At 47.0% G+C, this 26,328-nt stretch overlaps 1 protein-coding gene across 3 annotated transcripts; it reads right to left on the reverse strand.

Annotated features, from left to right (window-relative positions):
- Positions 1–218: 218 nt before the first annotated feature.
- On the reverse strand, positions 219–24,695 carry NR1D2 (nuclear receptor subfamily 1 group D member 2). Of its 3 annotated transcripts, none has more exons than XM_055708246.1 (8): positions 24,390–24,695; positions 20,889–21,149; positions 18,821–18,909; positions 17,725–17,869; positions 15,363–15,982; positions 11,760–11,945; positions 7,700–7,910; positions 219–3,275 (listed from the first exon to the last, which is right to left on the reverse strand). In XM_055708246.1, the coding sequence occupies exons 1-8, from the start codon at positions 24,403–24,405 to the stop codon at positions 3,079–3,081; spliced, it is 1,725 nt and encodes a 574-aa protein (XP_055564221.1). In that variant the 5' UTR covers positions 24,406–24,695; the 3' UTR covers positions 219–3,078. The 3 variants fall into 3 exon arrangements, with proteins under 3 accessions (XP_055564221.1, XP_055564220.1, XP_005441882.3); XM_055708245.1 differs by lacking the exon at positions 24,390–24,695 and adding an exon at positions 24,031–24,214; XM_005441825.4 differs by lacking the exon at positions 24,390–24,695 and having other exon boundaries at positions 20,889–23,234.
- Positions 24,696–26,328: the final 1,633 nt, after the last annotated feature.

Here is a 26,328-nt window from a genome sequence, read left to right on the forward strand (position 1 = left end):
ACCAAGCGCATCAGAAACCCCCACCGAACCACCTGGCGAGAGCGCCCAGTACCACGGGCGGGCTGAGACGCCAGCTCCCAGCCACCGCACACCAGCACAGCCCCTGCAGCCCTGCAGCAGCTGATGCTCTCATCCATCACTTCTGTTTTGTTCATCTCAGCATGCTGTCCTCCCCTCCAGATTTTGTACAGAAAAATGCAAAGAACACAGAAACACAGTTTAGCTTGCTGACATAATGCCCATATTTAATCTTTTAAAACAAGAACAAAATCAAGAATAAAATCAAGAATAAAAATTTCATTTAAGTCATACAGTACACTAATCTTTCAGCGATGACCCAGTCTACAGTACTCAAATGTCTGGCATGAAGTCTATTATCTCAGCGTTTAACAAGTGTATAACCAGTGACACAGTAAAAGAAGAGCTCACAATACACAGCTAACACAATGAGTTCAGATTTTCTTCCAAGAGTCCAGCTAGGGTTTGTAATACGTGGGTCACTTTTGAACCGTACTTTAATCAACTTTTTTGTTCAGTCAATCCGTTTGGGGCTTTTTTTTTCTGTTATATGAGTTTTTCCATTATGTACAGGAAGATTATTTCAAATGAAATTGCACAAGTTACAATATCTATCTATAGGCATACATGGTCAATCTAACTAAAAATTTAATAAGCAGTAATTACTCAGTCCTGGTTATACATTCCTAAAGGCTTAATAATACAGTTTTAAGAAGGAAAAAAAAAAATAAAAATCAAACCAAACCAAAACACAACAAAACACAGTTGTAGGGTGGCAATCTCTGCAAGAAGCCTCCTTCCCTTCCAAAACAACCAAGGGTTAACTGTACTTTCCACATTTGAAATGGGGTCTACAAAGAAGTCATTCCAGCCCCTAAATAATACAAAACGTGACTGTGTCCTTTCTAAAGTCTGAATGGTTCAATGCATAATTCAGTGAAGCTCTCAAACAAATAATACTGGTAGGATGCAGACTGTTAACAGAAATTAGGACAATATGCCCCGACAGCACATTTGGATGGCAAAACTGTACGTTAAGGGGCCATTATCCAGTGGTTAAAGTAGCTCAAAGCAGGAGGACAGCTCTCCCTGCAGCAGCTGTGGAGGAAAGGGTGGGCTCTTCTGCTCCTCAACCAAGGCTAAAGGTGAATTTTCCCCAGCTCTTACTCAAGCATCTGCCCCCTTCTGCTCCTGGCCCCCCGGCCAGCACTCCCTACCGCTTTCCGAGGGGAAATTCCCAGCGCCGAGGTGACCGGAGCTGTGGCAGGGTGCAAGCCTCCCCTGCCCTGCCCAGCTGGCAGTGCTCAGGGGCAGGCACCAGGGCTCCGTCCGCTCGCTGCTGCGCCAGAGCCACGGCTGCACGGCCAGGAGCAGCGATGCGGCCCGGTGGCTTTCTGGCTCCTCAGCTACCGCGTACAGCTAAATGCGGTAACAAACGGAGTCAGCGCTAGAGACTCAGAGGGCTACCTCCCAGGAAAGCTAACTAAACACAAGGGTAATGGAGCATCTTCTTCCCACATAAGCAAAACATAAACATAACTAACAAAACTGCTTTGACTTTTTTTATCTCTCTTTTCTGATGCCAGGCCCTGCTACAAATGGAGAAAACCCATAGAAAGCTGCTTTTCTAGATGGAAAAGCAGCAGAATCTTAAGCCTTAAGGATCTGCTTTGTAATTTGCTACTGGCATAAACAACAAAAAATGTCCCATTTGTTTGGTTTTTGTGGTGTTTTTTTTTTAAGAAAAAAAATCCAGACCATCCAGTGCACCTTCTCTGCGCATACACACACACGCACATGCACCGATGGAGAGCTCCAGAAGAACAGGCATGGGAACCACAAAGCCCAAGTTGTGAAAAGACATGGGGAATCTCACATTTCTGTTTTCAATTCTCATTTAGCAATGAAGCAGCGAGATGATGTATTGCAAGAAATAAACTGTCACAGAACACACATACACCCAAACGCAACCATGGATACATTTTTCCCATTATTTTTCTTTTTCCTGATAGATGCTGTTATTTATCAGATAGTTTCTTTCTGGCTGTGCTGAAGTTTCTGAAGAGCATCTGGTGCTTCTTTAACCTTTACCAGAACGTAAGAACCTCAGTGGCAGCAGACAATCAATTCTATTAGTGCCACAACCAACCATGTCCACCTGAGATTCTCTACGAACCCCTTCTAGAAGTTGAATCTGACCCTGCCCCTTTGGTGCCACTCTGGTGGGGTTTTTAAATTAACAAACACAGCATATTAATGCAAATTTGATGTTTTCTAAAAATTAGAAATGCTCATATAATTAGTTCAGCAATATGCAAAGTGCATCTATTTGGTTCTTTCCATAGATCACCTTCTCTTGTAAGTTTAAATTCCTTCACAGTTTAAAATATTGTGAAGAAATTATATGTATACTTTATGTATAGAACTATTTATATACATACACATATATACACACAACTCTGTACTTTATATAGCCATAAACACTCATTACTTAACTATTTATATTATATACACATGGCATGAACACACGCTCAGTGAAGAGTTGGTGCAAGCTGAAATCATTCCATTGGGTTTAATGGAATAACAACAGTGAAACCATGAGTGAGTTATCAAGAGACACAGACATACATCTATTAGATACGTGAAAGACCAATTAAATCAGCTCTTCCATTTTCCCATTAGCACAGGATTGTTCCCACCCCATTCCATGCTCCATATGCATATACACAGCTATTTTGTGTTCCGTTTACATGAGAGGGCAGCAGTGGTTCTTTTTCCTAAATGAAGGAACAGTCCATATTTATTCAGGCTCATCACAACCTCTTCTGCAGCAGTGCAGCACAGCTGGGTCTGGAGGTCTTGGAGGACTCCAAACACTGTGCTGCCGTTAGCTGAAAGCACCTGCTGAAGCGTTATTGCATGGTTATGGAACAGCTATCAATTGTTCACAGTCTGTGAACTCTCTCTCTCTCCAACAAGTGGTACAACTGTATAAATACATATTTTAGCACAAAACAGTTTAACACCAGGCAAGTCCAAGTCCAAATGAGATCTAAAGGCCTATGGGTGAACTTTAAAGGCCAAGAGTTCTTCAGAGTGCATGTTGTTTAAGGAACGCAAGTCAGGTAATTTCAAAAGAAGTTTTGTGAAAATAGAGGCTTCATTTGGGTGATTTTTCATGATTAAGGTCCTTAATGCACGGATTAGTGTTTCCTGAAGTGCCTCCACAGAATTGACATTTTCTATTCCGGAGCGATCTAAAGATAAGGGGGGGGGGACATGACAAAACACACAAACAGAACAAAAGAACGAGAGGGGTAGGGAGGGGGGGAGAAGAAAGAAAAAAAAAAAAAGAAAAAAAAAGCTGAACAGATGTACTTTGCAACATAAAGCCGCTAGAAAAATCACTCATTGATGTAACAAGCACAAGAAAAATTAAAATATTTATGCTAGAAATTTCAAACCCACATATCAAAAGTCTTTCAAACATTATTTAGCATCAGCTTTGCAAAGTGTTAAGCTCGTGCCAAACTGGCAGCATTCAAACACCTTTTCTGTAATCACTTACCCACGTTTCCAGAAAAGGACAGGTTGAAGCACACACTTAAGTATTTTGCTGAATCACAACTTGCAACACAAGGAGAGAGATAGGGCACACAGAAATAAGAATTTCAAACATTTCTCAAGGCTGGACACAGAACCCTAAACTTAAACTGGAGGTTCATGTTTGAGGAGGAAATCCCACTCCGGGCCAGCCACACTTGTATCTGCACAGTGGGAGCCCCAGGGGCTAAGGGAGTATAAGCCCTGACACGACTGAGCACTATTTCTGAGCGCGTTCTGAAGCACTTACAAAATGAAACACAATGCACCCAAAAATTCCCAACTGAGGAAGAGAAGCAGAATTTCAACATCAAGAAAAATATTATGCTTTGACATACCGCATTCGCCCCACACCCGGAAGCATCTCTTTCAAGAGAGCTGTATTTAAGAACATTCCTGTTGTCCTTAGGTGGAACATAAGCAAGCAGCTTAAAAGGATGAATTTTTAAGCACAACATCTCACCTAATAACCATGCACAGTAGCTGGTTTTTTCCAAGCTGTAGCCTCTCTTCTTAAACACTATGTAAATTCAGCAGGGCACATACATACACGAGTGACGGACACGAACAGAAATGTGCTTTGATGTGTGCAGGTACTTAAGCACTTTGCAGAACTGGGACACGGAATGACAACAGCTTTCTGGAGTAACACTGAGTCACATCACAGAGTCAGAGGGGGAATCCGTCCCTTATGCTGCCAGTGTCAATCCAATTTGACTTCTCAGGTGAAAAGCCTAGGAAGTCCTCCTGGACTGTTCAGTGCAGTTCCCTACTGCTATGGGGCAAAATTATGACATAATTCACTTAAGGATCCATTTTGAAGCAGTTAACGTGTTTAGTTCCTTTAGATTGTTCCAGAACCACCTCCTCTAACGATCGGGAACTTCGATTAATATCAAATTATGTTTATTAGCACATACTCCAGTCTTCTGTGAAGATTGTCCATTAGGTTTGATAGCTGTTCTCCAAGATGGCACAAGTGAAGAGATGCCTCCCCACCTTTATTTGTGAAGATATCTATCTCACTTGCCCTCCTGCTTTACAGAGCCTTTAGGTTTGCTCTATCCTGAGCAGGGATGATGACATTTGCACAGAATATGCCAGCTGAGGTTTCTCAAGAGCTCTGTACAATACTGCCTTGCCTCTGAAGGCAGAAGAATGCAGTCCAGTCTTCCCTGGCTGCCTCGGGTGAGTTACTGGAGTCTCTTCTCTTGGATTAGTCCAAGTCTTTCCCCTCTTAGTCTACTTCCAGTTGCTTCCAGTGGCCAGCAGTTTTTGCTAGTACTACCCCAATAAGACAGAATAATAGCGGGTGTGTATTTTATATTCTTCTACAAAACATCACCTTCAGTTAAGTCTTCACTTGGTCTCTATAGACCTGCACGAACCACATTCATACAGCTTTGCTTCCACCTTGCTTCTTCCTTCATCAGTGCCTATGACCCATCTTGCCACCATCCCTCCATCTTCAACACATCCAGCTAACCGAAGCCAGAGGTGAAACATTCTTTTACTTTGTGAATGTAATTCCTCAGCACCACCAGAAACACTCCCACATTCTCACTGTATAGCCCTGCTTTTTCTTTCTTTGCCATATGACACCACAACAAGATGTACACAGTTACACTCATTCCTTGCTACTACCCCTGCACATTCTAAACATCCCTCCTAAGAATGGTTATTTGTCCAGTGTTATGTGGAATTGTTTCTGACAAGTGTTCCCCCACTAGCACTGTTTAGAGACAAATACTGCTTTTCTTTTTCCACAGGCGTTTTTAAATTTTAAGCAACTGAAAGTCCTTTAAAAAGATTCTTAACTAGTGCAGCATGGTATTTTATATTCTGGATCACTTCATTAGGATTCAGTAGTCACACACTGTGGTGTCTGCTTCTGGAACCGATGTAAATCTTCACTACTCCTTCCTTTCAGTCTCCTCTTCAATAGCATTCATTCCAAGGTGAAGAAGTCTTAATGGCCTTGTTCTTCCACCTTCACTTCTTCCAGTTAGGGCATCTTTTGCCTTTGTCTGCATCTCCACTCTCTCAGATGGTGTTCCTCAACTCTTCCTCCTTCTCTAACTGAGTTCCGCTTCCACCTGGGAAATGACTCTCTGGGCCACACTCCTCCTTGAGGGGTGGGGTGCAGGTGATCTGCTTCCAAGATCTGTTAATCAACAGGCAGCCACAATCCTTCAGTTCTGCAGGCACCTTCGCTTCCTGGCAAGCCCTTACACTGCAAGCATCTTCCCCAGGAGCTCTGCTGGGGGTCCTTCTGTTCTTCTTGGGTACCGCTCAAGCGTGAAGCTTGCTGGCTTACTTGTGCAAGTAACAGCTGCAGTATTTCAGTTCAGTTGCAAGTTACAGAGTGAAGTTCATCTGAAAATTGCTGGACTTACAGTGACCGCCAAGGTTACTGTTGTGTCTGGAACACAGTACAAATGCAACTTTGGGCCCAAACGTTAAAAGATTTATGAAATTGCACTTTATAAAACCCTAGAAGTATTTTGTGAAGATGTCCGGGAAGGCTGTGATCAGATGCAGATCAGATCACAAGGTAGCAAAGACAGGTAGCAATAATGTCCAAAGCTATGATCTGAAAAATCCTCAGCAGCTCCAAGTCTGAATACCAAACACTTCTCTTTTTGTCCTGTTGCATGGCTCTGACACTACGTGCTGTACAGTTACATACCATCCCCAGGGCTAAGCCCTACTGGGAGCTAGCAACAGCACGGAGCAGCACCTAAAAGGCTGGGGAGGGGGGGAGGCGGTGGCATTGTGCTAGAAGCACATTTAACAAAACAGATACAGCCACTAACATTCAAAACAGGTGGCACAGACTGTGATATTCTAGGGCCCAAGAGCTGAGCGAGAAAGCAAGGAGAGCGGCTGTAGCCTAGTTATGACTGCACAAGGAAGAGGCCTGGTTCTCAGTCCTTATTTTAACGGTTATCTACAGTTCTCATCAATTTAGTTTTTGAAAGATAAAATTTGTAGAACTGAGCCTGGAAAAGCAACTAAAATCCCAGGTTTCTCTCTGCTACCTGAAAATTTTCACTAACAGACTGCAGTGCCATGCTTCCTTCATGCTGCCATTCGTTCTGGCTTTTGAAGCTGGCAGTCTCTGTACCACCCTCTGCTCATTACCACTGCTTGCCAGCCGAAGAGGCTACCTACAGCTGCCCCATCACATTTCAGTAAGGCCATGCACAAAGCCATTAGACTGAACTGTCCTACCTTGTTTACAGAGGCTTCACCTCCCTGGTAAGAAAGATGTAGGTCTAAACCACTTATGTGGAAGAGATGCACTGGTTCAAGAAGTGAGTGGCCCCCAAATGCCGGCTTGTTGTATAAGCAGGCACTGCTAGCATTTGTGCTAGCCACCTTTAGAGAGCTCCTTACCCAGCAAGCAGGGATTCTGCATCTTGTATTCCAGGCATTATATGCAGAGCTAATGTGCCTAATTTGAGGCTTTAGATAATACTACAGAAGTAGGTGCTTAATCCTTCTTTGAATCTGGGCCAGGGTGTTCTGTGTATCCAGGGACTGAAACAAGATACGAGGCTGGTGAAGATGTTAGTGGATTGGCAGACCTTTAGCAGTAAGAAGTCACGATGCAGATGAATAGGGCTTTCTGGCTGACATAGGCAGAGATCAAACTGTTGGATTTAGACTTGAGTAAGACACGCAACAGACTTCAATGACAATACTTGGAAGTAAAAATACCACCTTATCCCAAGACTTAGGCTGTGCAAATCAGGAGTAATTTCATTGATGCTGTCCTGTGAAACCTAGATGACTCAGACAAACAGCTTCTAAACAGCTATTGGGCAGCTATGAGATATATTTTTGCATTCTATAGAAAGTAGTAGGAAAATAAAAACCATTGTCACATTTTTCCAAAAGGCGGCATTAGAAAAAGCAGGTATGTAAAACAAGTAAATTACAGGCTGCTAGTAGCTTAAGACCTACTAAATTGCACTTCAACACGAAATAATAGGGTATACATTTTACAGAAATCTTTTCGTACAGAGCTATATTCAAACTTTGGCAAAGCTGCAAGTTAACTTTCTGTTCTTACCGGCAGATACCAGGACAACCGCTGTAAACAAACTCATTTCCTCATCACTAAGTTGCAGGGCATTTAGTTTCTCACTAAATTCAAACATTGAGTTGAGCAGATCACCAGCTCCCATTGAATGCAAGTCGTCCACACTGTACTTCTTTCCACTCAGGAAGGTGACGGTACGTTCCTTTGCATCAAACAAAGATGCAAACCGTACCATTAAAACCTGGTGAAAGAAAACAAAACAAAACCAAACCAGGTTAATATAGGTGGATTTCTAGAAAGGCCAAAGAAACAAGTTAACCCTTTTAATGTCATTCAAACTGTCTCATTAACCACTGCACAAACATTCTATACAGAAACTGTCAGCATGCTACCGAGCTGTAAAAATCAGTGCAAGCTCTGGCCCAGTAGCTGGAGAAACAAACAAGTGAAAAAGGTAGTGAGTGGATGCAGGGGAGGGGCTACCGCACATGAAAAGGAAGAAAATTAAAATTTAAGCCTCAGACAGCCTGAGCCACAAAGACAATGCCATTCATAAATATGCCAGTAAGACAACTTGTTTAAGCCACTGAACAGCCAAAGGCATACAGAGCATTAAAAGAAACGTTTTCTTGGCCGCACTTGCGAAGAGCAAAAAGAAGGTATTGAACCAGATTCTCACTTGGCATCAACTGGAGCAGCTCCATTGGAACAATGCGGACTTACGCCACCTGATGATGCGGCCCTTTAGGCATTCTCTGGGAAAGTACCATGCCACATCTCTATACCCACAGGAATGTTAATGAGCTCTGGTAGAAAGGAGCCACGTGTACAGCCTCCAAAAGGCTAGAGAAGCAGGGCTTGGAACCACACCTGGTCTGTAGCTGCAGCTGGGAATACCCCTTTGGTATAAGCACCTGGGCTGGAGCAGTTGACATGTACTGAACTTACCCCTCTGGGCTGAAATTTCTCCTGTGGCTTCTCAGTCGTACTGTGAAATGTTTCCCTCTGGAATGGCTTGTAAAGTTTCATTTGCTCATGTTCAACAACCTGATTTACATTTTCAAGGTTTAAGTTGCACAGAACAGCCTTCTTATTTGGAGAAAATTAACCAACTGGCATTGGTTAGAACTTCAGACTTGCTGTAATCTCTTCGTGTGACAGTCAGCTCTTCCCACTTACCCTACATAACTCCATTAATTTAAATGTTTACTACAGATGAGAGGAGAACCAGATTTTCTGCAAAGACTAGTGCCTTTGACAAGCTTAATAAAGGAGGGTTCAAGAAAAAAATGAAAACGTTTGAGAATTCAAACACCACTCATGCATGTTACAATGACTTGCTTGTAAGTTTTAACAGCCAAATGGCACGCAGCGATCTCGATGGACACATGAGCACTATGTATTATTCACCTTTGTCAGCCAAGCTGTATGCCCTTTCACTACATCTACAGAGTGCAGAAACCTAGGTGCAGAAGCCCTCAGAACACAACAAAAAGAGAAAGGGCAGACACACAAAGCTGAACTCATGCATTAGCACAGACCCACCAGGTACTCAACAACCTTTCACTTCAAAATAGCATTCCCCTTACAGAACTGGGCTTTAGAAACATGAACTTACATAACGAACAACCAGTATGAATGCTGGTATTCAAAACTGAAGCCCATGAAGCTGTGTTGACTTATGCTAAGGTAAAGACCTTGCCTATAGATTTCAACGTCACCATTCTAACCCATGGAAGAACAGTTTAGACTATGGCATAGCACATGACTGATTCATCCCATTTCACTTCAAGCCAGACTCCTATTTGTGCATGCTGAGGATATACCTGATCAACCCTGCCACCCGATCAGAGCAATAGAAACACATAAAAACCTCCACAGAGGCAACCGCTTGCTCACTTCCCTACCACCTGCACCCAAATAACCAAGTTCGTGAGTCTGTGGAGAGACTGAGCCACTACCCCAATGAATCCAAGGGCTTTGTTAGCTCTACCATCAACTATATTTGGACTGGGGGCTTGTGGAGGTGGGGAAGGACCTGCTCAAATCCAGGAGTTCTTTATTTTAGGCTCACTGCTGTTTCTGAGCTGGCTCCCATAAAAGCCACGTAAATGCCACCACAATATACCGAGCGCCCCAATACTCCCAGTTCCAAGAAGACTTTTTACCTCACATGAGTGTGAATATATAGAGCTATGCTGCTGCTTCACCAACATTGTCTCCATGCATCTTCTTACCCCCAGACAAGCACTCCTTCAATATGAGCTGCTGGTAAGCACAGTTTCAAGACAGCCACACGCTGGTGCCCAAGGGAGCCGTAACAGGCTCGGAGGTAGTACTTTTACTGAGGTTCTTCTATTAACAGGTGGATGTTGGGATATCCTAATTCAGTTATCCAGAAGACAGAAATGACCTTGTATGCATCAGCTTTTCAAGATGCTTTTGCCTCTATTGCAATCATTTCATTAATACTATTGGGGGGGGGGGGGGGGGGGGTGTGTCCCCCCCCCCACTGCTCTCCAACATTTTTTATTGGTTCTTTTCTGTTATTAAAATGCCACACAGGCCTTTAACTACAGGTAGAAGCTCACTAACCCAAATCATTAATGTTTCTTATTTATAAGTGAATAGGGATAAGCACGCAGCCACACATTATTATTGATTTCCCTGGATATAGAAACCTCCTTATCAGCAGTGCTTGTAACTGGCAAAAAGGCATACGAACAAAGCTTGAGAAAAGCCTGAAGTGAAGAAAGGCCAAGCCAAAACATTTTACTTGCAAAACATGAATGTCTGGCTTTACATTATAGGAACAGTTCAAGGTGTTTTTTCCACTCTCCTTGAGGGCACTGGACAGTATACCACTTTGCAGAGGAAGGAACCAACATTTTTGTGTAATGTGAACAGCAATGTAAGAGGCTGTAGCTAAAGAAGTGAAAATACAGCCCTTAGTTACCAAAGTTGTAGATGAATATCAAAAGGTCAAGAATAACAGCAAAAAAAAAATACATGACAGCAAAATGGAAGAAACAAAGAAAACTGGCATGCTCCAGACACCAAGTCTTCCAGTACAACTTGTGCCTTTCAACCCAACAATTACACATTTTAGAACCAGGCTGTATAAATGCAGATAAAAGACCTAAAACATTACACAAGACATGTCAGGTAAATATGAAATCCAGCACCCTCTTCAATAAGAATAAATCAAACAAGAGCAAAAGTATTGCCAACCCTGCCCTCCCCAGAAAAGCACAGTAACATTGAATACTTGAGACTTCAGCTCCTCTGGCCTTCTATGTTTAAACTTCACACTTGAATACTTTTAAAATGTGCATGGTCTCCAATAGAGATACAAGAGTCTGGAAGAGCGACTGAAACCTTAAGTAAAGGTCCCCTCTGGTGAAGGTCACTAACAGCACCAAGCTCTCCGGTATCATTTCCAAATTAACACCACTAATCCACATGTGTGTCATGACTGCAAGTGGACCATGAGGGCCCGGTGGGCTTCATCTACAGTACATCAGGCTGCAGCTGGCACACGGTATCTACAGAGCTGCAGCAGCACGGCTAGTTATCAGTGTCACTGCATTGGAGATAGAGACTTCAGCAACCTGCAGCTGCCACCAAAGGCTAGTGGTGACTGGTCGGGATGGATGCTCTGGCTTTGGCAGAAGGACATACAGAGCAATAAACACATTCCTCTACAAAACTGGTACGTCAATAGACAGCTTTCTAAATTACCCACCTTTCTGGATGCAGTATGCTTCTTTCCAGGCTAAGCAAAGGTAGCTATCACAGTACCCGCTGCTACACGAAACCAAGAAACTCCTTAAGAGTCATTTATTAATGCTCAGGGAAGAGGGAAGGGTAGACTGGTTTAGCACTTTTGAGCTGGCTGTACAAGGGACAGCTCAACAAGATCTGACCAAACAGAAGCACTGGACACCATCAGCTTAAGGAAAGCTTAGAGCTAGCATACATGAACAAGCTGGTTTTGCCTGCTATAACCCAGTTTGTTTATTTTTGTTCTTAAGGGGGTCAGACTGATGCAAAGCTTGTCAGGTCCACAATATACACACAGAGGTCTCACCTCAAAGGTCCCAGCCTTCAGAAGATTAACCTGGTCATGTTGGGAGAGATCTCGGAAACCTGGGATGCGCTTGGCAAACTCCACCACTTCCTTCACCGCAGGGGTAAAACTCAGGGAAAACTCTTCCCAGACTTCATGGCCAGACTTGTTTGGGTCCACATGGGGAGTCTTACTCATTGGGCAGACCTGATGTTTACAAAACATACACAAAAAATAACTCTTAAAGACACCCTTCCAAATACTGACAAATACTTCAAAGAACCATGTTTATTCTGCAAGAAAACTTTGCATCAGCACAGAGGAAAAAAAAAAAAAAAAAAGAATCAGTATTCCTCAGTCAATTCCCAAAGCAACTGGATTTTCCCCCTTCCCTTTAAAACAAAAAACCAGCAAAAAATCCATGGCAATCCATCAGTAATCTGTTTCTAGATTTGCTGACCTTGGAGACTCCAACACTGTTTACAGCAAAAGACTTGAGAGAACCCAGGTTATGCTATTCTTCCTTGATCTCAACTCATGCCTGACAACTGGATTTCTCTTGTGTTACCCCTGTAATTTCACAATTAATCATGATTTCACAATCAATCAATTTTAATTCCACAGTCACTTCTACATTAATTCTCATAGATCTTCCTTGCTTTGCAGGCAACTAAAGTGATTCAGTCAAGGTGACAAAGGTACTAACGTCAGAGCAAGGGGCCAAGCCTTGGTTTCCTGAGCCACACATTTACACCCTCATTACTGGGACAACCTTCCTCTCCTATGTGTTTGCTTTTATTTGTATCACTGAAGAAGGACCACCAAGGAACTGGTATTCCAATTTTGCTCAGTCACAAGATGACAAAATGCTCTTTTTTATACAAACATGCAGCAATTTTTTACAGGAACATCTGAATCCACTACAATGAGATCAGACTTATCAGTCAAGGCAGACTGCCAGTGAATTCCTTTTGTAAAACCCAACCAGACACTCTTGAGATACTTTCAGTTCTGCTTTCTAAAATTTACATCTTTTAATGACATTTAAACCTTTTAATATTCACTTCAGCTGTCATCACCAAGGACAAGAATTCCTTTAAGTATTCCTCACAAGTATACTAAATAGTGCAGGTAATCCTGCGTAACGTCAGCAAAGCAAAGAGAAAACAGTGAAATGAATTAGTAATTCCTCAGAGCTATGTTGCTTTTGCAGAGCAACTTGAATCTGATAATTGCCTAGGAATTCTCTGTGTGGAAGGTCCCAAGATTACAAGAATATCTTCAAGAATTACATTACAAGAATATATTATACAGGTACATATATACATGCATGCATGCGTGTGTGTGTGTACTTGGCAACAGCCAGGGAAAACAAGGTGGAGGCAGATACAAATTTCTATGGGTTCCCCCCCCCCCCCGCCCCAAATCCCAGTTTGTAACTGGGCAGTCAATATGCAGAAAGGTCTCCCCTTTCTCTCTCCCCATCAGACAAGGAATGGAATTGTAGATTTCTTGGTTCAGCTGTGAATCACATCACCATTTGGGTGTCTGAGGACAACACCCAAAACCAAATGATTGCATGTGGGGTAGAGGAGGACCCTTTCCATAAACTGAAAATCATGACATATTTTGGCAAAAGGAAATGTTTAGGCACACAACTAGAAGCATGGCAGAAACCAATCACTGCTCTATCTATGATATTGCAACAGTTCACATATGCATTGTTAAAAATACAGCACTCCAAAAAATAAGGAATCTCTGGTTCAGCACCCCACTCTAAACGGGACACAGCACCTCAACTTCTCATCCTAGATTGTTTACCCTAAACCCCCAGCACTGAGTCCCAAAGGGAAACTGCCACTTTCCCCCCACTGTGTATTATGTCCAAGCTGTCTTGAGAGACCTCTTCCCAAGATCATAGGATCACAGAGTATCTCAAGTTGGAAGAGACCCATAAGGACCCATCACTCCCTGGTCCTTGCAGGACTATCTAAAACAAAACCGTACGACCAAAAGCATCATCCAGACACTCCTTGAATGCTGATAGCCACTAGCTCTCTTTAGAGGAACTTCTTCAGGAATGACCTGTTCTGCTTTTCTGGTTGGGGGGTATTGACAAAAAAAACTAAACCCCTGAACATCTGTCTCCACACTGCTTCAGAGCCTAGTTACACTCCCTTATGGCTACCGACTCATTTTAGTCGGATCCTGATCTCATTGACTTCTCGGGAGTGCCAAGAATCTGTTGTAGTGACTTCACATACTTTCCCTGCAAGGAATAAAGGTTGGGAGTTACTACTATTTGTCATGGTATAGTGCCCAGAGTCTGCAATTAAGGTCAGAGCCTGCTAGGGATGGCATCGTTCACATATGCAGTAGCTGAAGGAGGAGGGAGAAAAAAAACAAACCCCAAACAAAAAAAAATTTAAAAAAAAAAAATCCAGCATCAAAATAAATAGCCTTCATGTGGATACTTTCAGGGGTCTTCAAGAACCTATGAAGAATCTGTACAAACTATGAGGAAGAAAAACACCAGCAGCTCCAAGTACACCAGAAAGGTCAGAGGCTTATGCTTCTCGACAGGAGCACAGGATGAGAATGAGGATGTTATGTTCTCTCATCCCAGGCGGTTCCAGTGATAAAGAGAAGGACAATCTATTTTAAGGGGCTTACAGAACCGGTTGCCTGAATGGCAGAGGAACAGCAGGTGCAAGGCAAATGGGAGGGACCTGTTAAGGGAAAAAAAAAAAAAAAAGAAAACAAAAAAACCCAACCACAAACCAACCCAACCCAGAACCCACATGCAAGAAAACAGGAAGCATCCTTTTTAAGAATTCAGTGAGAAAATGCTCTAGCAAAGTCATCCAAGTTACCAAGAAGTGTGTTTAGAGCCTCACTTGTGTAAGTACTACAGAAAAGACCTTGAACTTCTCTCAAGTGGTTTAGCTGTGCATCTTCCTCCTGCCTCTGTTCCAATCTGAACACGTTCTAGGGGAGAAGGATGCATAGCCTGGGGGTGCCATTGAGCCTGTATTTTACATTGCCTGTAACAGAACCACCCTATCCCCATAAAAACCAAACAAAACAAAAACAAAAAACAAAACAAAGCTTACCCAGCAAGACAGGTTTTAGAACACACTAATAAGGCATGCAGACTGGTTTAAAATCCTAGCCCTGAGGTGCCACCCCAGACATTTGCTCTAAATACCTTTAAGGAAAATACAGCATATCCAACTGTGTAGTCTATTTTAAAGTGAAGTCTTCAAGAGGATTGAGTAAAGAAAGGAATTTATAAACTCCTAACATCTATTTTCTTTTTTAACTCAAGCCAGTTAAAAAGCCCGTGAGTTTGTTCTCTTCAACCAATGTTCTTTGACACTAGCCTACTTTGTTTACTAAATACCAAGCCAAGAAACTCCATCACTTACACGATTTCAAATCCTCAGCGCAACCTGAGCCACTATTCTCCTTCATCACGACCCGTGCTATCAAACTTGTGTCACTATTTTAAGTTTCAGCGTTGCGCCAACTGTGTGCAGCTTCACTGACTAAAGAGGCACAGCTGGATCACACCCATCACTAAGACTTTCACCAAGTAAAATTAAACAATGAATATCAATATACCAGATGCATTCTTCCTCCAGTGCTGCAAGAATAAGTGGCATTCTTGTTTGGAGAAAAGCCGTCTTCTGGGATCCTATCACACAGCTGCTGAGTATAACCACTCGTGAAGTTCATACAGTGGCCGTTTGTAAAACACATGGTGTGCCCACTTGGATAATGCACTGCGCTTCTCCCTTTGTACTGTCCACCAGCAAGGTGCTGCTCACTTTCAGGGTACTGAGGACCACCGAGCCCACTAACACAGTGCTCGCTGCTCAAGATGTACTGCTCAGTGTTCTTTGACACTCTCTCCCCAGTCTGGGACTGCATCATCTCTGCTGGGTTTTGGGACTGTTCTTGGTTGTACATGAAAGTGTCTTTGTGGGCCCTAGTGACCATACCAATCACTTCTTCCTTAGCCATGTCAGTGCCAGGAGGGGGAGAAGGGCTTTTGATGGTCTCCCGCTCTTGTTTGGGCTTGGAGGAAAGGTCTTCTTGAGGTGCTTGATCTTGAAGTTCTGTTAATGCTTCATTGGGTAAGTGACCGCTGAACTGACTGTTCATCATAGTTTTCATGGCACTCTGCATTTCAATCAGCATCCTCTGTTTTTCACGTTTGGGAATGCGACCAAATCGAACAGCTACCAAGGTGGAGAAATGAAAAGCGGTGGGAAGAAAAAGAAAAACAGTCAATCCTGAAAGCGGTCGCACGCGCACACACACAGAATACACATTGCTACCAAAAATCTTGCCTTTTAACAGAATACTAATGCTCTCACCAATACTACAGCAGGGGTATTACCAGTGAAATCAAGGAACAAACTGGGCATAGGATAGGCGTGAGATATGAAACGTATGCTGTTGTTCACAGTACACAGTCTCTAAAGCCTTTTCCCCTTCTGCTACAAACCTGGCCATGGACTATACCAGGGGTCCTCACATTTTTTAACCAGGGGGCCGGCACGTGGATGCAGTGGCAGGCAGTCATCTGCGGCTGCTTGGTTTCCCCCCCCAACCCCCGGCAGAGGCGGGGGGGGGGGGGGGGGGGGGGGCGGGGGCGTCTGTCAATACCTGGGGCTGGATTGAGGACCCTGGGGGGCCGTATCCAGCCTGCGGGCCGTAGTTTGAGGACCCCTGGACTATACACACAGGTGAATTAGTTAATTGTCGGGTTTTAAGATTGGATCAATTAAATCAGTTCAACTTTGTGAACTGACAATTAGCTGAATATAAACATGGTTCATATCATACTTGAATAGAAGTCCTACACAACAGCTCCTCATGGACCTATTATATAACCTGGCAAAACGGTTAAGAGAATCAATGCTGAATGCAGCTTACCTTGGCAAATTTTCCTGATAACTTTGCCTCGACAAGGACATTTTCTGCTGGCAAAGGGATGGGCATCATTGCAGCTGTAGCGCTTCTGATCCTGTCCTAGGGAATCTACAACTACCTCTACTACCCTGTTCAACCACAGCCTTACAAGGGCTTATAACCAGTTTCGACTGATGTAATTACGTTCATGCAGTAGCCCATCATTAATGTAACTAAGTCTGTTTCATTAAAGCAGGTGTAACCTTATGCACAAACAAGCGCCTAGGGGATGAAATAACTCCTATGCATGACAAGAACTCGGAACAATTATTTAAAATAAGTTTTAACACTCCACCCACTAAATTATTAACAGCCCCGGATTCCTAGTTATTGTGAAATAAACACCCAGAGAAAATTAAAAAGTGAAACAGAAGGAAGAGTTCTGGTTTGTGACAGTAAGTCGCAGCAGACTGATGAACTATACCTTCAGCATTACATTTTTAAAAAGTCACCAAGGAGTGGACAGCCAGCAAGGTGGACAGAGACACAGCTCAACATTACCCTTTCCTCCCTGCCTTCCCTCTCCTTCCAAGAAAAGAAAAGGAGGCAGATATATCCTCACCCCATGCACCCAAACCTAACTGTTTACGCTCTATAATGATTAGTCTAAGGCTATCGGCTTGAGCAGAATTCCATTTCATTGAAAAAGCAACAGTTACAAAACAAAGGAGAAGAGTTTTGTTCCGATTCATGCAGGATACAGCTATAAATATTAACTCATTAAAACAAAACTGAGACTTGTTATAACCATTCCTCTAAGAGACCACTGCAGTGCCTCCCGCTGCATTAGCCTCCAGAGACGGACAGCTCTGTGGCCAGTATTACATTACCAGTTCAGAAGAGTCACAGAGCTAGAAGGCAAGCTGATCTAAATGCTCTTGGACAGGGAACCTGTCCCTGACAAAAGGGCTGGCTGCATTTTTTGCCATTAAGACCCTTAGCAATCAGTGTTGAGGTGGGCAGCAGGCTTCCTCTCAGAGGATCACTGCTCAGTAGAGGAACATACCATCTCTTGACATCCCAACTGACAGGCATTTTTTGAAACGACACTGCTGGCATCTGTTCCTATTCATTCTCATTATAGAGCAGTTGTTATTCTTCAAGCACTTCTTATACTGGATGTTTTGCTGAATGCTCCTTCTGAAAAAACCCTGCAAACAAACAAGAAACCACAGCAACTATTATTACAGCATATATTATATCCTGCCAAGGTTCACCTCTCTGCAAGCACAGAAAACCCCACTGCATCTCATCAGCTTCTTCAGAGCCATCAGCCCCAAGTGATTTTAAAGAGCTTGCTACTCCTCATGACTTACTTCCCCATTGTGCGTGATCTGTGTATAACGCAAACTAGTTATGATTTCTAATTATAGAAGATGCTAAGTTGTTCCTTGCATAGTCAGCACCTAAGAGCAGAATACCTCCAGTATTATTTCTATCACTGTACTGACAGTTCCTAAGATACACCCTCAATCTCCGGTGACATCAAGTGCAAACATGAAAGTCAAAATCAGATCTTTTGACTTCAATCTCCAGTTTGGCAACAAAACCATTCTGTTGCACCATATGACCTCCAAAGGTGGCTCTTTCACATAACCCTTAAGCCGATAAACTCCTTCACATAAGGTAAGATTTGCAGTGTTACAGTATCAGAAAATACAGCTCTACTGATGCACGAACACCCAAGCACCCAGCTCTGGCTTTCCCTGTGGTAAAGCATTGCTCTTCCAAAGCTGTTTTGCTCTGCGTTCCAGCCCTGGTGACAACTCACACCTACTATCTCTTAATGCAATTAACATTTGCATGTCTTGCGTTACATGGTCCTTACCACCTCTGTCTCCAGTTCTCATTCTCTGCCATGCACTCCAGGTCAGGCAGGATTGGACATGGGGCGAGAACAGAAAGTACTGCAGAGTTCGAAAAATGCTGTGGATTGCTAAGTGGTCTGCCTTTTCCTACAACTTATACATTGTCTGAAATCTATCAGATTTAAGTTTGAACAGAGAAGCGTACCGCTACTTTTTCAGCAGTATCACCCCTTTTCCTCTATGGGGAGAACCGAGCATTTCACCAGCAGAAGGGTAAGCAGAAATACAGCTCACCTTGCAGCCTTCACAGGCATGAACACCATAATGAAATCCTGAAGCGACATCTCCACAGACTTTACAAAGAAGAACCATGCCATTAAATTCTAGAATCAGAACAGAAAAGTCAGGGATATAGAAAACCAGTGACAACTGCAGGAACATGTTTCCAGCTTTTAAAACCTGGACTGAAAGCAATATACATCAGGTCAGCTCAACATCCAAAATACACAGCAAAGGAACAGACAAGAAGAATGCACAAAACCCCTGAACAGTTCAGAAGGTACCAGTGCAAGGGAGGGGGTAAAAAAATGTGAAGCACTCAACAGAATAGCGAGAAAGCATATATTCACTGGACTTTCAGTCACAGTAGCATTATACTCAACTGTAGAAAAAGAAAGTCTGCTTGCATTTATGCACTTTTAAAAGTAGCATTTAGTTAACTAGGCCACGAAGTTTGGGCTCTATTTTTTTTCTTTCCATCAGGACAAGTAAGCCCTTATAAAGGCTACAGTTTCCCCAACAGAGAATAAGCATCTTTTCTTAAAAACAGAACTACTGGACACTTTATTTTCTTATGCATTGTAAACAAGCCATACACTCTACCTATTTGATGAAAGTTTCAGACTCAGCCACATCTACATATGTACAGACTACTCATTTCAGTGTATATCCAGAATGGCACACTTGCACACCTGAACTTGGAAATACCTTCTCAACACTGTAAATATGCTCATGGTGTGGCTTTTTTTAAGTTTTTGCCCACGTATTTTACTTCAGCTTGTCAACAAGCGTTTTTTGCAAGTCCCAAGTGCTGATCTACCATTGGTTTCACTGAAGTCAATGGGAATTTTACCAGTGACTTCAGTAACCACAAAGTTACCTCAACAGTGAGTAACACAGACAGCTGGAAATACTCCCACAGAATCATATTCTACGAAAAAAGTAGATTATTTGACATTTGGGTTTCATTTATAAAGAGGAACTAAAACTCTTATTTTTTGTAAAGTTTTGAAAAAGAACCAAACCACAAAAATTTTAGTTTGCTCTTTTCTTTTTTTCTTTTTTATTTTTTTTAAACAGAGCTAGTACTGAGCTAAAAATGTTATCTATCTACCTATACATCTGAACAGTTTACAACAGGTTTCATCCTCAGGAACCCCTGCCCTGATACCAAAAACCTAGATGCAAGCAAATTTCTAAGAGGAAGTAAAGGTTCTTACTACAAACTTAAGGTAAGAGCTCTTACAATTTTTTTTAAAAAAAAAACTTTTAAGATAGAACTGTGAGATACTAATTCTAGCTTCATAACAATTCAAAATGATAAAACAATTCTGCCAATAGAAGAATGCAGCCTTCAAAAGACTAGTCTGAATTCCAGCTGTTTGTTGAAACACTCATTCCAGTACCCAGTTTGATTCCTGCCCTTCCAAAACTGTTCAAATGTAGTTCTTTATCGTTGATCTTCTCTGATTACCAAAAAAAAGTGCAAGAAAACAGCTGGAGCTGGATTGTTACATGCATTTTAAAATGCTATCCTTTAGTTCCCGCTTATGAATACTTCAGTTTTAACATCCACAAATAAAGACTTAGAAACAAAAAGATAAAAATCCCAGCTACAGCTATGTAAATATAATATAATGGTTTTGTTTTGTTTATTTTGTTCCTCAAAGAAATGTGGGGGGATGAAAGGTGGAGGGGTAGGGAAGAGAGTATGAAAAAACAGAGAAACGAGATTTGCAAGACAGCTCCATAAATACTCCTAAAGGCAACTTCTGATTACTATTACCTTTACTTCACTGCATCTTTTTAACCATGTGTTGGATTTTTATGAAGATCAGTTTTCACTAGTGAAAATGTGAAGTAAATCTGGACTGTATTTATGGACTGTTTGAAGTTAACAGCAACGGGACCTCCCCTCTATTAGCATTTGTATGGCAATACCATATGTATTACCACGCATATAATGCAAAAAAATTAAAATGGAGGCTTTGCTACGTGCCTTCGCAGCAAGCCACGCGGAGGACCTGGTTGTAAATATAAAAAGGGGAAAAATGGTGGTTTCAGGAACCGGCACCAAACATACTTGTGACTCCATTATGGCCTTTTGTCAAACCAGCAACACTCGACTGGTTTGTTTTAATAGTCTCCTCCAGCCGATCACTCTTCGGTGCCCCATCAGAGCCCTCGCTGCTCCGGCCGTTGCAGCCACTCTCTGAAGAGGAGCTGTTTGGAGAAGATGGTACAGGAGAAGAGGATGACTGGAAACCGCTGTCTGAGCTCTCGCTGTGACATGAGGCTGGGCTAGATGCCGAGCTTGAAGAGCTGATGTAAGCTATCACACCCCCTAAGGCAAGAAAAAAAGGCAGCACGTAGTGACATAACAAGCAGACATGCACCGCTGCCATGTGAGCCACGCCATGACCCAGCACACCAGACCCAGCCATCACGTGTTCCTGGGCACACTCCTTTCCCTCCCTCGCTTAAGCTTCCTTCTCTCCATTCATTTTCAACGGCTGACCTCCCAGTCTGCCCCATCCCCTTCTCCCATCTTAACAGCCTCCTCTGATCCAAGTCAAGATGAGCCGGCAGAACCAAAAGATGGAGCAACGAGCCATGGTGCTGGCAGGATGGGGCAGTGGGGAAAGGGCACAGGGCAGCCCAGGGAGGGTTTCCCTGGCCACCCTCTGAGCAGAGCTCGCCTGGAGCCACAGCAAAGACAGGATCTTACAGCGCTGTGGAGCCAGAATGCAAACAAGCTAGGTTAGGGACAGAAATAGGGCAGACAGAAAGACTTCATGCAGGCTACGCGCCAAAGGCACAGAAAGGAAGGGCTGGGAGGTGCTCACGATGCAGAAGGGAAGGGGGCAAGGGAAAGAAATAGCGCTGCAGCCTGGTTAGCCTACTGAATGCCATTTGTCCAACTACAAGCCTTTGTAGCATTTCTAGCAGCACCTAAACTCTGACTGCCGGGCTGCTACATGCAAACAGTCTCTGTCCTGCTGCATCGCACAATTTGACACACTTGAGAATCCCTCAGATGAAACAGCTTTTTGCCCTCAGGCAGACCTGGGAGCAGTTCTGGCTTTTCACAGGCTCCTTTTTCTTGCTTGTAAGCCAGAGAAATTGTTTTCACTTTGTTTGACTCCAAGACTCAGCATTTCAAAAGTTAATATAAAAGCATCTGATATTTCATACCAAAATTTCAACAACAAAAGCCACGCAACTGTTTAAGGAAATTACTCTCTGCATCTTTGCTGTTTTATGCCTGTATTGCTCTGTAGAGTCTCTTCACTCAGGACATTGCAACAAGGAACTCCAAACACCAGTAAGAATTAAAAACTTTTTAAAGGGCTGTGCCCTGGCTTCCTCTGGAGGAAAAAAGCATTGGTGTCTGTCGAGTCCTCTGTCAACTGAGGAGCTGGCATAGCAGATTGGGGCTGTAGCCCCTTAGATCAGCCATGGTCTCCTCACAGTAAAAGGCAGTGGTGTTATACAACCCTGGAAATATCACTGCTTGCAGGTAGGAATTCTGACTTAGAAAATGTCTTCACCTTTATCAGCTATAACAGTCCTCTCAGCATTTCTGCAGCATCTTTACTGGCCCATTTGTTCTTTAACATTTCATTTTTTTCTACCAAGGAAACTCCCACCAGCCCGTTAAGGAGCATGCAGCCGAGGAGTCCCCAGCAGAGCTGCTGCGGAGCAGAAGTCAGACCAAGCGGCTGCACAACATATGCGCTACAACACATACTGCTTCTCACATTCCTGCACACCGGTGCCCCTACACCCCACCACTGCGCTTGTTCCTGCACATTTATTTTTTTTTTTTTTAAAGAAATCCTCCGTGCAGCATAGCACGCGTTCAGGATCCGTGCTCTGGGGAAAGGAGGATTGCAAGGGGTACATGAGTGCAGCAACAGCATGAGAAAAAGCCATCATCAAACACCCGTGGGCTAGTGTAAGACGCCACCGATTTGACAAAGGTCCTGCAATCCCCTGGCGCCACACGTGCCTCTGCCAGGTGCCAGGCCAAAGCTCACAGTCCACCTGGTCCACGGGAGGCACGGAGCTCCTCAGCAGGCGCCATCCTTATCTGCAAGGGGCAGAGCAGGGCACGCAGACATGGCCCTGCGGGGAACTCCACGTTTCGCCAGGCTGCCACCTCACCCCGCTATCTCTAAGCTCTGCCTCATAAAAAGAGATGCTCTTTTCCCTCAAATGTAACACCGATGTCATAGGAGGGCATGGAAAGAGTATGTCTGTGGGGGTTTTCACCCCTTGCCTTTTGAAAGGCTGAGGAGCTCCAGAGGGCTGGGCTGCTCCCATACCCTGGGGAGCTCAGCAGTCCTGTCTGTGCCATAGCCAACATCCCTAATATTTTTGTTATTTTAGAAGTTACATCTCCCTACGAACCCTATTTTTGCTCGATCAGCAGCAGCCAGGAGTCAGATCTGGTGCATCTGCTCGAAACAAAGAGCACCGCCATCCCCGCGCACCCACACGCCCCCCGCACCCCACGGGGCACCCCGATGCCCGGCGGGTGAGGCAGCCCCGGCTCCATACACCGGCAGGGCTGCGCTCGGGGGGCCCGGCGGAGGGTGGCACAACCAGCCCTTCTGGCCACGCCGAGCCCGCCGCGGCCGCACGGGGTTCGGAGCCGCGGGCCCCGGGGCTGTGCTGGGGGGCGGGGGGGGTGCGTACCGCGCCGGTGCTTCACGTACACAGCGACGCAGGGAGCCCTATGGCCGCCGGGGCGGTAAGGGGGCGGTGAGCGGCTACGCGGCTCGTCCGTTCACCGGGCCCCGAGGACGCTGCGGCGGCTGCCGCCGCAGCCGGGGCGCCCCCGGCCGCCCCCGCCGACCAAGGAGGGAGGGGAGCGGGCAGCGGGAGCGGGGCCGGCGCTGCGGCAATGCCCGCCGTCACGCGGCGCCGGGCCGCAGAGGGCCTGCCCTGCCCTGCCCCCGGACGCCCCCTCCCCGTTACACAACGCCACCCCCACGCACCGGGCCGGCCCACGTGCGGGCCCCGCGCCCCCGCCGCACGGCGCCGAAGGCCGCCAACTCCCCCCCCCCCACCACCGCCGCCAAACCCCGCGCTCCGCCGCGGCCTACGCGCTGCGGGGGCGGGGCCGCCGGCGCCGCGGGGGCGGGGCCGCCGGCGCCGCAGCGGCGCGGCCCCACGTGTCCCGGGCGCGCCCCGCCGCCGCCGCCCCGAATGTAGGTCACCAAAACAGCGGCCGCCCGCCCGCCTCACGTGTCCGCGCCGCCAGCCGCCCCGCGCCGCCGCCCCGGCACTATTATGCAATCCGCGCGTCACCGCCCCGCACGGCCAATGGGCGCGCACGCCGCGCGGAACGTAAACACAGGGCGCACATGGCTCGCCCGGCGGGTCCATGTGAGGCAGCGCGCGGCCGTCCGGGCCACCGGCGGGGCCGGGGCCGGGCAACGCCGCCGCCCGCCGCGCTCCCCCGCGCCACGCCGCCCCAGCCGGCCCCGCCCGCACCCCCTCCCCCAGCCCGGCCCGCCACGGCGACCCCGCAGAGCCCCTCCCGCCCGCGGCCCGCCGCGGCCGGCCCGCCGCTTACCCGCGCAGACTTCCATGGCGGCCTCCTCCCGCAGGGGCAGGGGCGGCGCCGCGCTGGGGTCCGCCGGGCTCGGCACAGCTGGGTTGCCCTGGGCTGGGCTCGGCTCCGCTCGGCACGGCTCGGTCGCTCTCTCTCTGCCCAGCTCCGTCCCCGCCGCAGCCCTACATGCGGGCGGGAGGCGGCCGCGCTGTCGCCTGTCAGAGCGGCGGCTGCCCGTCCCCGCCGCGGCACCCTCCCCTTTACAACAAAAGCGATCGGGAGCCGCGCAGAGTGCGGCACCGCCGGCCGGCCGCCCCGCCCCGCCCCGTCCCGCCCCGCCTCCGCCCGCCCCCCTCACCCAGTGACACACTTTCCGCGCCGCCCGGGCCGCGGGCGGGAGCGCTCACGTGCGGCGGGCGCGTGCGGGCGGCGCGCGGGGCGGCGGGGGCACTGCGGCGGCGGGGGCTGCCCTGGCACGGGCACTGCGGCGCTGGCGCGGGACCTGCCCGCGAGCGGGGTGCGCGCGGAGGACGCCCCCCCCCCCCCCCTCCCCCCCGCCGCGGGGCCGCACCGCACCCCCCGCCCGCGCCGGGCGCGGAGCTCGCGGGGCCGCCGGAGTCACCCCCGCCGGCCGGGACGCGCCGCTGCCGCAACCGGCGCGGCGCTCGCCCGCCGCCGCTGCGGCGCAAGTATGCCCGCGCCCGCGGCGCCGCGGGGCACGGTGATGGGCGGCGGTGTCAGCATCCGCCGGCGGGTCGCTCCGCCGCCGCGCACCGGCAGGAAATGCCACTGCTGTGATTGCCGCAGCTAATGAGCTCTGCCATCCCGACCGGAGCCGCTGGCCGTGCCGAGCACGGCGCCCCGGGCCCTGTCAGCCGCGTGTCTGCTGGCTGCGGGGGCAACGCAAAGCGCGGGGCAGCCCCCCCGCCCGCGCACCGCTGCGGCCTGGGCACATGCGGTGAAGCCCCCGGGCACGGCCTGCCGCCCTGCAGCGGGGAGGGGAGCGCCCCCAGCGACCCTGCTGCACCCGGGGAGTAAAGAGGGGATGTCCCGCTCCCAGGAGGGAACCCACAAAGAAAACCCACCGCAACAAGGGGGGGGGGGCGATGCGGGGTAAGGCTCTCCTCCATTAACTGCACGCAGCGCCCGAAATGAAGTGCTGCCCTCGCTCGGCCCCCAGGAGGCAGAGGGACATGCAGGGGGACAGGCAATGCAGGGGGACATGCAGAAGGACATGCGTCGCCTCACGGGTGTATTTTGCCCTCCAGGATGAGAGGGAGGTGGTGGGGTTAAACCAGGTCAGCAAGCGGAGGTTAAACACAGCTAAATGTGGCTTACCGCCTCCCAATTTGGGTGAGTTTCCTCTCCTCTCAAATGAGGTAAACAGGTCAGTTTGGGCGAGCTTCCTCCCTTCTCGAATACGGTCAATGGGTGAGTTCTCCCATTTTTCTGGCTGTGGCCCAGCAGCCAGGAGGCATCTAGCTTGCCTTCTGGTCCGCAGGCAGCGCCCACCACCGTCTCCAGGCCCTCCATCCCCCTGCCCCAATTTCCTGTGGCAAAAGCTTCTGCTCTTCCTCATGTTCCCAGTTCTCCTCATGCCAACCCCAAGCTGCGTTTCCTAGGCCCTGCCAGTTGCCCTCTGGCCCTCTCGCACAGTCCCTGCCTGCTCAGCTAGCCACCACGCCGTGCTGCTGGCCCGGGCATGGCCGGGTGGGGGGCACGACGTCCCACCCTCCCTCTGCACGCTCAGGGCCTCCATCCCCCTCCTCTGCCTTGCTGCTGGTCTTCGGGGAGCGAGGGCAATGTGACGTGTTTAAGATAGCCTATCCTGCCATGTCAGACCTCTCAACAGCCGAAATCGTCCGACAAAGGAGAAGATAGTCTGTAAATCAAATTCTCTTAGGAAGCCAAGTTGAACATCAGAAACAACAGCAGAGCAATTCCTCTCTGTCCGTGCATT

Source organism: Falco cherrug, chromosome 4 (genome assembly GCF_023634085.1).
Source record: "Falco cherrug isolate bFalChe1 chromosome 4, bFalChe1.pri, whole genome shotgun sequence".
NCBI classification, from domain to species: domain Eukaryota; kingdom Metazoa; phylum Chordata; class Aves; order Falconiformes; family Falconidae; genus Falco; species Falco cherrug.

Coding starts and splice junctions, on each gene's coding strand:
- NR1D2 (XM_055708245.1), bottom strand. CDS start 24,199: ATGGACCCGCCGGGCGAGCCATGTGCGCCCTGTGTTTACGTTCCGCGC. Junction 21,150..24,030: donor GGCGGGCGGCCGCTGTTTTG/GTGACCTACATT, acceptor TTCTTGCCTTAG/GGGGTGTGATAGCTTACATC. Junction 17,870..18,820: donor ATGCCTGTGAAGGCTGCAAG/GTGAGCTGTATT, acceptor GTTTGTTTGCAG/GGTTTTTTCAGAAGGAGCAT.